General features: G+C 50.1%; 1 protein-coding gene across 1 annotated transcript in view; it reads left to right on the top strand.

The window, feature by feature from the left end:
- Window positions 1-836: 836 nt before the first annotated feature.
- Window positions 837-14,290, top strand: part of LOXL2 (lysyl oxidase like 2) — a 47,901-nt gene continuing 34,447 nt past the window's right edge. The window contains exons 1-3 of the mRNA XM_039387047.1: window positions 837-937; window positions 9,603-10,017; window positions 12,313-12,488. Coding sequence (XP_039242981.1) covers window positions 9,666-10,017; window positions 12,313-12,488 — 528 coding nt within the window. The 5' untranslated portion in view covers window positions 837-937; window positions 9,603-9,665. The remainder of the gene's footprint in view (window positions 938-9,602; window positions 10,018-12,312; window positions 12,489-14,290) is intronic.

Here is a 14,290-nt window from a genome sequence, read left to right as displayed (position 1 = left end):
CCTCAACATTTGTTCTCTGGGAAGAACCTGGGAAAACATTAATATTCCTAATCCTCAATATTTGTTCTCTGGGAAGAATCAGGGGCAACCTTAATATTCCTAATGCTCAACATTTGTTCTCTAGGAAGATCCTGGGAAAATATCAATATTCCTAATCCTCAATATTTGTTCTCTGGGAAGAACCTGGGGAAAATTAATATTCCTAATCCTCAGTATAATCCTCAATATTTGTTCTCTGGGAAGAACCTGGGAAACCATTAATTTTCCTAATCCTCAATATTTGATTTCCTAATCCTCATCATTTGTTCTCCAGGAAGATGCTGGGAAAACGTTAATATTCCTAATCCTCAATATTTGTTCTCTGGGAAAACGTCAATATTCCTAATCCTCAGTATAATCCTAAACATTTGTTCTCCGGGAAGAACCTGGGAAAACATGAATATTCCTAATCCTCATTATTTGTCCTCTGGGAAGAACCTGGGAAAACATGAATATTCCTAATCCTTGATATAATCCTGAATATTTGTTCTCTGGGAAGAACCTGGGGAAAATTAATATTCCTAATCCTTGATATGATCCTAAATATTTGTCCTCCGGGAAGAACCTGGGCAAACATTCGTATTAATATTCCCAACTCTCTTGCCGGGCAGCTCCGCCTGGCTCTGCCCCCTCATCCCGGCTCTCTCCCCGCTCCCAGCGCTCGGATTTCAGGATTTCGGGATTCCGGAGCCGCCGGAGAGGGGCCGGCTCTTGGGAGGGGTTTGCTCCAGTAACTCCGCTCAAATTGGCCAGGAAGCGGCAGCTCCTCGCAGCATTTTTCCCTGGCTGCGGGATATTTTCCAGCGCGGAGAGGGGACCCCTGAGCCCGGCTGGGAGAACTCCATGAAGCAGGACGGGGCAGAGGTTCCCCCCAGCACAGCCGACCACTAATTCCCAGGTAAATCCAGCCCCTGGAGCCGCAACTCGCTGGTATTTCGACAGATTGATTAATTCGAACACTTCTAACTCTCTCGCTCCGGGGCTGAAAGTTTGATTTCACTTCTTTTTTTTTTTTTTTTCTTTCTGAGGGAAAAAAAAAACCAGATATTTCTCCTAATTCCCGTCCCCTGAGAGTGGATTTGGCAGGGGTGGGATGGCACAGAAACTCGGCGTCGCTTTTTAAACACGTTGTGGTTTTTCTCCCCTCTTTGCAACACGTCTTTTTATTTTTTTTTTTATTTTTTGGTTATTTTATCCGAACGTGCAAACCGCCTGCAAGTCCAGGCAGTGCGTTTTTCTGCGGTATTTCCCCCAAATATGCCGAATTTCGAGCAGAGAGCTCCAGCACATGCCATCACCATTGTGTAAATGTTACCCGGCTAAAGCCGGGCAGGCAGTTTGAATTCTCCTCTCTCAACAACTCTGCTCCTGCCGAGGAGGAAAAAAAAAAAGCTCCAGCGCAGATGTTTCCCATTGGCAGAAGGTGCAAAATGTGTCCTTAATTAAGGAACTTCTCCGCTGTCATGGTTTGGGATTCGCAGCCCCTCGCGAAGCAGCTCTCAGGCTCCCAGTAGCTTCATTTTTTTTTTTAAAAAAAAAGGTGTTTTCTGGTGCGGCGATCGCGGTGGTTTCCAGGAGAACTCCGGGATGTGCCGGGGTATCCACCTGGAAAGCTGCACCACAGAAATGTTCCACCCAGCCCAGACTCCTTCCCGAACAACTCCTGCTTTCTCTCAGACGGATTTTTGTCGTTTAATTCGACGGATGTTGCTCTGTGCAGATAAAAAAGAGATCTAAAGATAGTTTAGAGCACTACAGAGAAAGCTCTTAGCTCAGAAACGTGGGAGTGCAGCAGGAAAACTGTTTATCCTCTCTGGAATCAGCTCTTGGAGATGCCACTGCGGGGCTCTCACACGTGTCCTGGACACAGGCTGGAAAAAAAATCGCTTTTAGGCTTTTCCCTCCCCAGTTTTGCTCTGGATCGAACCACCCACAGAGGTGGAATTTCTTTGGTTGGAAGGTAGAGAGCAGTTAAAGGACATTAAATGGAATATAAGCCTGACCTGAGACAGCCCCCCCCGCCCGTGGGGTGCCGGGTGTTGCTGCAGGAGGGAATTCCGGGTGTTCCAAGGGCGGGGTGGGGTTGGGAAGCACCCCCAAAAAGGGGTTTCATATTAATTATGTGGTGTTTCATATTAATTATGTGGTGTTTCATATTAATTATGTGGTGTTTCATATTAATTATGTGGTGTTTAGTACTCCAGTCAGGTGGTGATGAGGCTCAAAATTGCTCCTCGGTCAAACCCAGGGAGAGCTTTGGGAGTTCAGGGATGAGAACTTTTAGGGAAAAGAACTTCCAGGGAGTTTTAGCAGCTTGGAAAAGCCCCCAGGGCTGAGGAGCTTTGGTGATGCAGCAGAGGACGATGCCTTTGCCTTCAGCAGGGGGATTTAATGGAGAATCCATGCATTTCGCTGGAAGTTCTGTCCTTTTCCAAGGTAAGAAACCCCAAAACGCCTTCCTAGCAATGAGCTCTGGGTTTTTTATCCGCAGTTTGACCCCCAAGTTCATTGTCTTTACAGCACCGGTGACTCCCCTCCTGTTTCTCTGCCTGTTTCTTGCTTTTATTTTCATTTTAACCTTTCATTCTTTCTCCTCCTGAGCGGTCCCACACCACTCCTGGTGCGGTTTAAAACCAGAGCTCCCGGGATCGGGGTGGTTTGGGATATTTTCCAGCTCGGTGGGTTTGCAGAGCCCTCTCTGAGATGCTCCGGGGGGGCCACGTGTGGCTGCAGAGCCCGCGTTTGCTGCGACCCGTCCGCAAAAAAACAACCCCCCGAGGAGGAAAAGTCCCCCTCCTAATCCCCGGTGATGCCAGTGGGAGCCTGTTATTCCAAGGGATGTCCCGCAGGAATAACAACGGCGCTGGTTTGGAGTCGATCTGTCCCACCGGGGGATTAGGGGGCATTAATTAAGACAGCAACCCCCAGGGGGTGAGGAATGATCTCCTCCTCCTCCTCCTCGGGGGATGTTCGGATCCACCTGCAAAACTTGGGATGTTGGGATCTAAACCCGAGGGAGTTCAGACCATTCCAGGGAAAGATCCTGGTTTAGAAATCTGGGAGTGTAGTAGGAAAACTCTTTATCGTCTCTATAAGGATATATTTATCCCCAGAAGGATGCATTTATTTCTATAAAGTTATATTTATCTCTCTAAGGATATATTTATCTCTCTAAGGGTATATTTATCTCTATAAGGGTATATTTATCTCTCTAAGGATACTTGGGAGGATATTTGGGAGTTGCTGATGCTCCTCAAACTTGGATCATGGAGATGTTTTCCTGGTTCTGTGAGTGTGTGTCAGCTGTGGTACTTTTGTGGGGTCTTTCTTAATGAACTAATTCTGTATGTTATGAACTAATTGTGTGTTTGATGGAAAGAGAATTGAATCATATATATATATATGTGTGTGTTTGTATATGTATAGTTGCCACTGGTGGTTGTACTAAGTACAGATTGCTTGGCCATCATAATTACATTTTAATTAAAGAATTTATACTGCTCAGATAAAAAAAATAAATCATTTTTTCTGTTTAAATTGTCCAGCTTGGGAATTGGAGAATCCCAGACTGGTTTGGGTCGGAAGGGACCTTAAAGCTCATCTTACTCCACCCCCTGCCATGGGCAGGGACACCTCCCACTAAACCAGGCTGCTCCAACCTGGCCTTGGACAGTTCCAGGGATCCAGGGGCAGCCACAGCTTCTCTGGGAATTCCTTCCCAGCCCCTCTCAACCCTCCCAGGGAGGAATTTCTTTCATATATCCAACCTAAATTTCCCCTTTTTCAGTTTGAACCCACTCCCCTTTGTCCTGTAACTCCAGTTCCTGAGGAACTGGGTGAGTTCTGGTTCCTGGAGGGAACAGCTCCAGGTCCTTGGAGCAGCAGCTGGAGCCTGGAAGTTGTCAGGATCCACATCCCTCCTCACCTCCCTTCTCCCACAGATTCCTTGTGGGTGTATCTGGTCCTTTAGGGCTTAGTTTTTTTGAGGGTGTGAACAAGAAGGGGATTTTAATCCAGGGGGATTTAATCCTTGGAAGTGGCACCCACGGCAGGGCTGAGCCTCTTGGAACGATGGGAGAAGGTATCCCAGCTCTTATCCAAGAGACTGGTGGGGTCTTTATTCATTTCAGTGATCCTGGAGAGCTTCCCAGCGGGAATTGCCCTTGTGCTGGTGGAGAACTGCTCCCATGGAAGTGGGAAATCCCGTTCCCATGCCAGGCCGTGCCCGCTGCCTGCCCCGGGGATGAGCTTTGGGCACTGGAGTGTGGAGCTGGGAATGCAGGGTGTGGGATTCCCAGCTTCAAGTGGCTGAACACCAACTGTCTGGTGCTCCTGGCCCCGGGCCAGAGGGATAATTGTCCCATCCTCCGAGGCATTCCTGGATCTCCAGGCACAAAGGACTCCCAGCCACCGCTCCAGCCCAGCCCTTTGTTGTCTGGGTGAGGATGTTGCTGGTTCTGTCTGAGCTGTTCTATTGTTTGGGGGCTCTGGGGAAGCTAAAAAGGGGTTTTTTTCTCTGTAGGATCCAGATTTTCATTCTGGAGGTGATGAATGGACTCTTTAGTTTCACCTGGTGGAGTCCCTGGAGAAGGAAAAGTTTGGGATTATGAGCTTTTGGGGGCTTTTAAAAGGAGGGAGAGGGACTTTTTATATGGGCAGAGAGTGGCAGGACAAGGGGAAATGGCTTCCCACTGCCAGAGGGCAGGGTTGGATGGGATATTGGGAAGGAATGGAATTCCCAGAGCATCTGTGGCTGCCCCATCCCTGGAAGTGTCCAAGGCCAGGTTGGAGCACCCTGGGCTAGTGGAAGGTGTCCCTGCCCATGGCAGGGGTGGCACTGGGTGGGCTTTGAGGTCCTTTCCAACCCAAACCACTCCAGGATTGTGCTGATCCTGTTCTGAACTGAACCTGTTGTTGTTCCCTGCTCAGCCTTGCTCTGTTCCCTTCCAGACCCAAGCCTGGAGTCCCACAAAGGGCTGAGTCAGCATCCATCAGGAACATGCCCCAAAGCCTTAAATGACACGTTAATGTGGTGCTGGAGTGTCATCTGATAGCCTGAAATCCAGGATGGAGAGCCAGGAGACCTGGAGTATTTCCTGGCTTCTCCACTGCCTTTATTCCATAGAGTTTTTAATGTTGTGTCTTGGATTCTTCTGAATGGAGAGACCAAAATATAGAATCTGACGTCATTGATAAATCTGGAGGTTATTAGAGGGTGTGAGGGGAGGACTGAGCCCTGCAATAAAGGGAAAATCCAGCCCAAACCAAACCTCCTTCAATTTAAAACCTGGATTTGTCCTTGGGGAGTTCAGCAGGGGCAGCTTTGAGACTTGGGGAGGGGGGGAAATGTTTGCAAACCTTGGTCACAGCAGCAGGGCAGTGGGTTTGCTGAAATATTTTCCGTGTTAAGTTTTGTTCTTGTGGCTCCTCTGATGCCTCCAGAAGTGTGTGTGTGCCCTTGGCTCCTGTCTGACACTGAAATGCTCCAAGTGAGTCTGGGGTTGAATTACCAGCGTTGCAGCTCAAGAGCAACGATGGTTTTGTTTGATGCTGGTGCTGTAAAACACTTGGAGCTGAGGAGGGGGATTTGAGGAGGAGCCAGGGGAGAATAAATCCCGGATTTGCTCGGCTGTTGTGCTGTGGAGTGAAAGAAGTGGTGTAAAATCCGCTTTATCAGTGCTCTGGACCAGTCCTGTGTTCCTGCTGGGTCTGGGATCTCAGGGAGAACTGGCCTGGATGGTTTGGATCACAGAGCCTTGGAATGGTTTGGGTGGGAAGGGACCTTAAAGCTTCCACGGGCAGGGACACCTCCCACTGTCCCAGATTGCTCCAAGCCCCATCCAGCCTGGCCTTGGACACTTCCAGGGATGCCCAAGCCTCTCCCATGCCAGAACTCCCAGTTGTCCCTCCTGCCCCATGCTGAGATCCCATTTCAGCCCTGGGAGGCTCCCCTGGGTGCTGCTGAAGTGTCCCCTTTGTACCTGGGCTGCTGCTCCTCGTGGAAACACCAGAACACTCCTGTGCCCAAATTCCTCCGGGTTCAGCTTTTCCTGACACCGTGCCTGGGTGTGAATGGTCCCTCTTGAGCACCTCCACAACCAGGAGCTGTGGGAATGGAAGGTTTTATTTCTGGGCAGGCACTGTGAAGGCTTTGTCTGCTGGGCAGGGACAGTTTGGAAGCAGATGGAGACGTGACCTGCAGGAAAAGCTGCCGGTGGTGGCTCCACACACACGGCTGTGTTGTCTCCTGAAGTGTTCCTGCTGCCCTGATCTCCTCCAGGAAATCAGGGAATTCCTCCAGGATGCACTTTTGCAGGTGGAAAAGGATTTGTGAGTGGGTCTGCAGTGCCTCCCCCTGCAGGAGCCCCTCCTGGTCCCAGCCAGGATGGGACAGGATGCTGTGGGACCCCAGCTCCAGGTCTGTGTGCCCCTGGTGAAGGTTTGGGAATGTGCTCATTCCCACAGGCTTCTTAAAATTCCTTTTTGCTGCTCGCCCTTCCCTCTCTGCAGCAGGGAATCTTATCCTCCCCCCCTGTGCTGAATGGGGGGCTTTCTTAGTCCCACCTTTGTGGGTCCCTTCCAGCTCAGGATATTCCACCATCCCCAAGTCTCTAAGATTTTAGGGAACAAAAGCAAACCCTCCTGCAGTTTCCTTTTTGGAGCTTGACTCAGCCAGGCTTTGCCAAGAGAGGGAGAATTCCCCCCACAATATCTGCTACAACCTCAATTAGCTTCTCCCCGACTAATCTGGGGATCAATTAAAACAACCTGGAAGTCTGCTGTGACCTTCCCCTCCCTTCCAGCTGCTCCTGGAGCACGGGATCTCCCCGTGCTGGGGCTTTTGGGAAGGCTCTGGCCCCTGGCAGTGCTCTGTTCATTAACACTTGAGGGAGCACAGCTCTCAGCTGGGAACCATCCCATCCGTCCCCAAAAGGTTTCCCCAAATTGTTGTGTCTCTTGGCTCGAGTCCTGGAGTGAAAGGGCTCTGGAGAGCTTTGCTTTGAGCAGGAGGAGCTCTGCAGAGTGGAGGTCACAGCCTTTGGAGCTGCTCCTTGGCCCCCCCGATCCCGAGGGACCCCCTCACCCGGGGCTGACACCGGGCACTGTTTGCCTTGGCACCCCAGCTGGGTGAGACCTGCTGCTTTATGTGCTGCTTGTTCCTCCTTTTCCCCTCCAAAATGTTCTGCTTGGGTTTGCTTTGAGCTTTCTGGAGGCTCATAAACAAAACAAACCCGTGACCCAGAGGGGAATTTGGCATGTTCTGTTGATGAGGTCAGTGTGTCACCTTATCTCTGGAGAGCCTTCAGGACTGACTGGGAGGTCACTCACCACTGTTAGCTGCCCTTTTTCTTCCCAAATATCCTTCACAGGGCTGCAGGACCATCCAGCTGCTTCAGAAAGTCCCAGAAATATAAATACAAATATATATAAACAGAGCTCTGTGCTCTTATGCCACGTGGGACAAGCCTGGGAAAGCTTTATTATGACTTATTTAGGAACCCAGCTGTGAGTTTGCAGCTAAACCAGGGCCCTGCTACTCCTCACCTCAGTTTTTTTGGGGGAGAGATTGTGGCAGCCCAGCTCAGTTTTTGGTCAGTGTTGTTACAGATGCTGGTTGTGCAGTAGCAAGAAACAACAGCCACGGCAGATGAAGCAGATCCAAACAGATGTTTTAAGGATGAAAACCGAAAACCAGCTTTTCCTGAGGAGCACGAGGCTCGTGGTCGTGCTGGGCTGGCAGCTGAACACCTCCCCTTTGGGATTTCCCCCCACAAGTAACCTGTGTCCTGATCCGAGGGGATCACTGGAATTTTTTGTACATCCATGACAATCTCTCTGCCCGCCTGTGTTTATCCCCTGGGCTAGAAAACCATCTTGTGTCCATGAAAAACATCAGGAGAGGTTTGTTAGGGAGCCAGTGCTGGTGGGGATTGAAGTCAGGGGTGTCTGCCTGGTGCTGAAGTGCCTGTTGTTCCCCGGGTCACACGGATCCTGCCCTGCCAACTGCATTTCCTTTGGGAAAGCCCCTCTGTTTGCTGCTGGAGGGAATATCAGCTGTATTTCCTTCCTCTCTCCCCCTCCAGCTCCCTCTGACGTGGGGGCAGGACTTGATTTTATTCCCCTCTCTCAGCCTCACCTCCTCACCTACAAAAAAAAATTGGCTCCTCTGCACCAAAGGTTTATTTTCCAAGAACATTTTGCTGCATCTTCTCCCCCTCTCCCACCCTCATCCTGATTTATTAGACCTGTTGTAAAGTCTCCTCTCGCTTTTCCTGCTGGATTTTTAACCCACGTGCTTCCAGTTAATTCACCTATTCCTTGGGCAGATGCCTTTCATTCCCAAAGAATTCCAGCCCCCTTTAACACACGGGGGGAAACTGAGGCACAGCCCTGGATGTGACCTGCCTGGGGTCAGTGTTGGAGCTGAGGTTTGGACTAATGGCTCTGGAATTTTGGGCTGCTTGCCTGGGATTTCTGATCCACCTCCTCACCAAGGGCTGGTTAATGTATTTTGTGTGAGGATGTGACTTCCTGGTGGGTTTTTTTTAGGGACAGCTCAGACCTAGCAGTGGGTTTGAGTTTCTAGACATCTGGTTCTGGAGCCAAGTCCTCCCCCCTCTCCTCCCTCCATCAGTGGTTGCCAGGAAATAATGGAGCTTTTAAAGGTCTGGGGAGGCTTTTCCCACTGTGCTCTGGCATTGCTTCATTTGGAAACTATGGAATCCTCACCCCCCACGTGTGCTCCTTGACCGCTCCATGTGCCTGGACGGGAGGACAGGAGTGGGAAGGAGGCAGGAAAAGACCAGGATTTAAACCCTGCTCAGGGCCTGGATGGAATTCCTGGATGGAATTCCTCCCGTGACAAGCTGCCTGTTCACACCTTAAAGGACTGGGCTTATTTAAGGATGGAGCACTTGGGTGACAGCAACTCCCTATCCAGACTTAGCAACCAAAAACTGGAGGCATTATCCACTATCCCATGGGACGTGATTATCCAAGGTTTCTGCCAAGTGTCTGTGTCCAGTAACTCGTTGATTTTCTACGGATGAAACCGGATGTGCAGGAACAGAAATAAGTCTTTTATCACATTGGGAAAACAGGCTTCAGTATAAATCCCTGCCTGCCCCCCATGTTAGAATATATTTCCTTCCCCTTCTGGTTTTCCACTGTTAAAGTGACGGGTTTGGCTTCTTTGTAGAAGGAGCTGTGGGAGAAAGATGGTTCAGTTCTGTCCTGGTAGGATTTGAAACGAGGTTTTCTGCAACTTGCCGGAGCCACCGAACTCCTGGATTTGCAGAGGAACAGGAAAATCAATTGTTGGCACTTCCAACCCCCAGAATTTTACCCTGGGAAAATGGATTTTGCAGCTGAAACTGTTTGGCAAGCCAACCTAAACTTACAAGTGGTTTTAATGGGGTGGGTTTGGGGTTTTTTTTTTATTCCAGTTTGTTTGTCCACCCCACAAGAAATAATTTACTTTACGGAGTCGGACGCGGTGTCATCCTTGGAGATATAAAGGTTGTATCCTTACCAAGCCTCACTCAACTCTTATTTCCTTCCAGAACAGCCCCACAGCACCTACCTGGACTGCCTGGGCCAGGCTCTGAGGACTGGGAGCACCGAGGATGGGAAGATCCCGGGTTCTCCCCCATAACCACTGTCTGCTCGTGCTGCTCCTCGCCCAGCTGAGCCTCGCCCAGTACGAGCACTGGCCCTACCTCCCCGGCTACCCCGAGCCCCCTCCCCAGGAGTACCAGCCCCCCCAGAGACCGGCTGACGTGCCCAAAATCCAGCTGAGGCTGGCGGGGCAGAAGAGGAAGCACAACGAGGGCAGGGTGGAGGTGTTTTATGGTGGTGAGTGGGGCACCGTCTGTGACGACGACTTCTCCATCCACGCCGCCCACGTGGTCTGCAGGGAGCTGGGCTACGTGGAGGCCGTGTCCTGGCTGCCCAGCTCCAAGTATGGCAAAGGAGAAGGTAAGGGCTTCAGCTGGGCCAGGGGAGGGTTAGGTTGGAGATTAGGAAGAGTTTCTTTGCAGAGAGGGTGCTCAGCCATTGGAATGGGCTGCCCAGGGAAGGGGGGGATTCTCCATCCCTGGAGGTTTTTAAGCAGAGCCTGGATGTGGCATCAGTGCCATGGGCTGGGAACCACGGCGGGGTTGGATCAAGGGTTGGACTGGATGATCTCAGAGGTCCCTTCCAACCCAGCTGATTCTGTGATTCTATAAGGTGGCTCCAGAGTCACTGGGGGGGTGTCCCCGAGCTCCTGCTGGTCCTTGGAGGGTCGGTCTGGTCAGAGGCATCGTGGGGTTTCTTTGCGGTCTCGAGTCTTCGTGGTGGCATTTTGGGGCATAAAAAAGTGGTAAAAAGGTGTTAGGGAACGCCCAAAGTTGGGGAAGGGACCTTAAAGATCATCCAGTTTTTCCATGGGCAGGGACACCTTCCACTAAATCAGGTTGCTCCAACCTGGCCTTGGTCTCTCCCAGGGATGGGGCAGCCACAGCTTCTCTGGGAATTCCATCCCAGCCTCTCCCCACCCTCCCAGGGAGGAATTCCTTCCCAATATCCCATCTAACCCCACCCTCTGGCAGTGGGAAGCCATTCCCTGTGTCCTGTCCCTCCTTGTCCATGTCCTTTCTTGCTCTTTGATGTCATACACGATGGATATGTGGGAAATTGCACCTCATTCCCAAATATGTGCTGAACAAAGACCTTGAAAGGTGAATATTTGTGTGTCACAGCAGCGAGTTCTTACAGCCACAAAAGTGATTTTTTTAAGTGAGTTTGAGAGAGAATAACTCTGAAATAACCCAGGAATAACAACACATCTTTAGAACAGGAGAGAACCCACCAGGTTTATTGGGGTTTGATGTGTTGGTAGCTCAGTGTTGACCTGCAGAGGACTTTTCCTGCCCACACTGGAGCCTGGCACTCTGGTGTATCCCACAGATGGATCTTTCCACTGCAGCAGGGGCTGAACGTGCTCTTTGGCTCTCATTTAGCACTTTACAGGGCTCACACCTCCCCTTTTTCCCATAAAAGAGCAAACAGGCCCCAGCAGGGACTGACTGACATGTGGAGCCTTGAATGTGCTCCCAACCTGTGGATTTTGGCTCTGGGAGGAGAGCAGGAGATTTCCAAGGGAGGAAGAGGCCATGACATTGGAAAACAAACCAGCTTGGCCACGTGATTTAGTGGGAATGAGCGTTCCCTGAATCCCAGGGTGAATCCTGACACATCCAAACATAGGTCTGGGTTTTTTGGGGGCTACTCCCCTTTTCTGGGAGATCCACCAGCTGGTGATCCAGCTGGGATAAAGCTGGGACAACCAAGTGAAATAAATGGTTGCAGAAAATCCCAGTGGCTCCCGGGATCAGGCAGCACTTTTATCCCAAGGACACATTACTCTGGAATCACTGAGATTGGAAAAAGACCTCTCAGATCACCCAGTCCAGACAAGCAGAGCATCTGCCACCCTAAAATATGGGAATTGCTTGTTGGCCTGTGATTCAGGGAGCAAATTCCCTGTGCCCAGCACATTTCCAGGGGGAACACAGGCACTTGGAGCAAATGAATCTTGGAGGTGCCGTCAGGTTTTTGGCTCTTGAGGAAACACAAACCTGAATTTTGGAGGTGACACCTGCTGGGTTTTGTCTGTTCATCTTAGAAGGGAGTTCTGAGGCACCTGATTTTTCAAAAAAGGCATATTTTATTTATATATATGTATAAATATGCACTGCACACACGCTTTTAGCTGGAGGGAAAATTGTAATTACAGGCTGGAAGCTGGAGCTGGCATTTTATTTTCCAAGAGCACCCCAAGAGCAGCAGGATCCAATCACCAGGGGCTTGCTGGAGACGTGCAGAAATCTGCTTTTTTAGAAGCCGAGGCATTTCAGCAAACCTTGAGCTGCTCTTGCAGGAGGTTTAAGGAGGATTTGATGAGGAACGATGGAGGGATGAGCTGGGGAGTGTGATTAGAGGGCAGGGACTAACAGCCAGACCAGGGGAGCTGGTGCCATGGTGTGCTCAGAGCTGTCCCCAGGGCAGGGCAGAGATCCCCGGGAGCAGGATGGGAGGGTGCTGGATATTCCCAGGGGATAAGGGAAGGGGAAAGCTGCGGGGCAGAGCCCTTCCCACCGTTCCTCGCCTGCTTTCTCCGGGTTTATTCGAGCAGAAATCCCACTCAAAGCCCGGCAGCTTCCCCCGCTTCCAGCACAACCCGCCTTCACCCTCTTCGCGAGTCTCAGCTCTGTTTTCTTTGCCCTTCAGGGAAAATTTGGCTGGACAATGTCCACTGTACTGGCAAGGAGAGCACCCTGGCAGCCTGTACTTCCAATGGCTGGGGAGTGAGTGACTGCAAACACACCGAGGACGTGGGAGTGGTCTGCAGTGAAAAGAGAATCCCTGGCTTCAAGTTTGACAACTCACTGATCAATCAAATAGAGGTAAACGCACTTAAAAACCGTGAGCTGCTGAGCCAGAGCCTCCTGGGGAACAGGGATGGCTGTGGCTTAGAAGTTTATCGTCTATTTATTACCTATTTATCGCCTATTTATCACCTATTTATCCCATTTATCACCTATTTATCCCAGCTGAGCTGGGCGGTTAAAGCAAAGGTTTAAAAAAGCAAAGGTTTAAAAAGCAAAGGTTTAAAAAGCAAAGGTTTAAAAAGCAAAGGTTTAAAAAGCAAAGGTTTAAAAAGCAAAGGTTTAAAAAAGCAAAGGTTTAAAAAAGCAAAGGTTTAAAAAAGCAAAGGTTTAAAAAGCAAAGGTGCAAAATTCAAATCCCAATTTCAGCTGGTCAGAATATTATATATGTATATATATAAAATAAGAATTTTAAAGGATTTTTTTATAGCGTGAGAATAAGGATAAATGATAATAAATAAGTCGTGGTAAATTGCTCGGGTTCCACAATCGATTTTTCAAAACTGCAAACTGGGTTGTTGTATTCAGAAGGCTTAATTTAGAGAGGCAAAGTGTGTTCATGCAGATTTTGTAGGTTTATAGTTTTTAATACTGACTTTTCTTTCCCCCTGGTGCCTCCCCTTGGTACTGGGACCAGTTTGGAGCTCTCTGGTTGGGTTTGGAGGTGAAAAGGACTTACAGCCATGGCTTGAAATGGGTGGATTTGCAGGGAAAAATAGATGTTTTTTTCCCAGTTTGACTCAGCAGTGATGAAGAAACCATGATAACAGTATGGAAATATTTGTGGGAATGGGGGATTAGTGCTGGGAGACACGGAAGGAAGGCGTGGGCTGGTCACTGGGGGAAGGTTCTGGGCTGTCACTGGGTCAGACTGGGAGGCTGAGGGGGGAAATGACAGAACCCAAAGGCTTGAATCAAATCCAAGAGTGATTCCTGCAGGATGAGGAGCTGGGGGAATGCTGGGCTGAGCTCTGTGAGTTAAAATAAGGTGGCGTTTATTCCTTCAGCTTTTCAGGCTGGGAAGGGCTGGTGGTGACCCCACAAACACCTCCCTCGTGTGGGGGGCTCTGGTGCCTCACTGTGTGAACTGCCCTTGGCCAAAATTCATCCCAGAACCTCGGGCAGAGCCAGGGAATCCAGGATGTGTGGTTCCCATGGGTGAATCCTGGGTTTGTTGTGATCTGCAGGGAGGGATCCAGCCCGTCTGGATCAGCATTCCATGGAAGGCAGAGGTGCAGGCACAGGATAGGAGAGATTAAATTCTCTTCCTTGCCTCCACCTTGGCTGGGGAGGGATCCCAGGCTGCCTCCATCAATGGCACTGTTGTTTCCCAGGGAATGAGGTGGGATCACGGAACACCAGCCATGGCTTTGGCACACGTGTCCTTTCCCCAAAGCCACAGTGAATCCTCCAAAAAGCCTGGAGGAAAAGCTGCTTCAGTCTGGGCTGGAGGTCACTTCACCCTGAGCTGCTTCAGATGTTAATCCCAGGAGCTTTGGAGGGCTCTGCCTTTCCATGAGCTCAGACTGGAGCTGGGATGAGGAGCAGAGCACAGCACAGGGTGTCTGGGGGTTGGTTTGGCTGCTGGGTGGGTGCTCCAACCTCCAGGATGAGAAGGAAAATGAATCATGGGATTGCAGCAGCTTGTGGAGCAGAAGCTTTGATTCATCAGCAGGGGAAAGGGGTGTAAAATAGAGAAATAACTGAGCAGGGGAAATGGGTGTAAAATAGAGAAATAACTGCATTTTTCAGTGCCTGCACTAAGCAGGGGGTAAAAGTGGTGTGTTCTCTGGCCAGTGGCTGCTGTCACCCCCAGCTTC

The sequence above is a fragment of the Pipra filicauda genome, unplaced genomic scaffold (genome assembly GCF_003945595.2).
Source record: "Pipra filicauda isolate LSUMZ 115617 unplaced genomic scaffold, ASM394559v2 scaffold527_size357992_pilon, whole genome shotgun sequence".
NCBI lineage: Eukaryota > Metazoa > Chordata > Aves > Passeriformes > Pipridae > Pipra > Pipra filicauda.
Note: the sequence above shows the minus strand (reverse complement) of the source record. Positions and strands in the feature narration are given on the sequence as shown.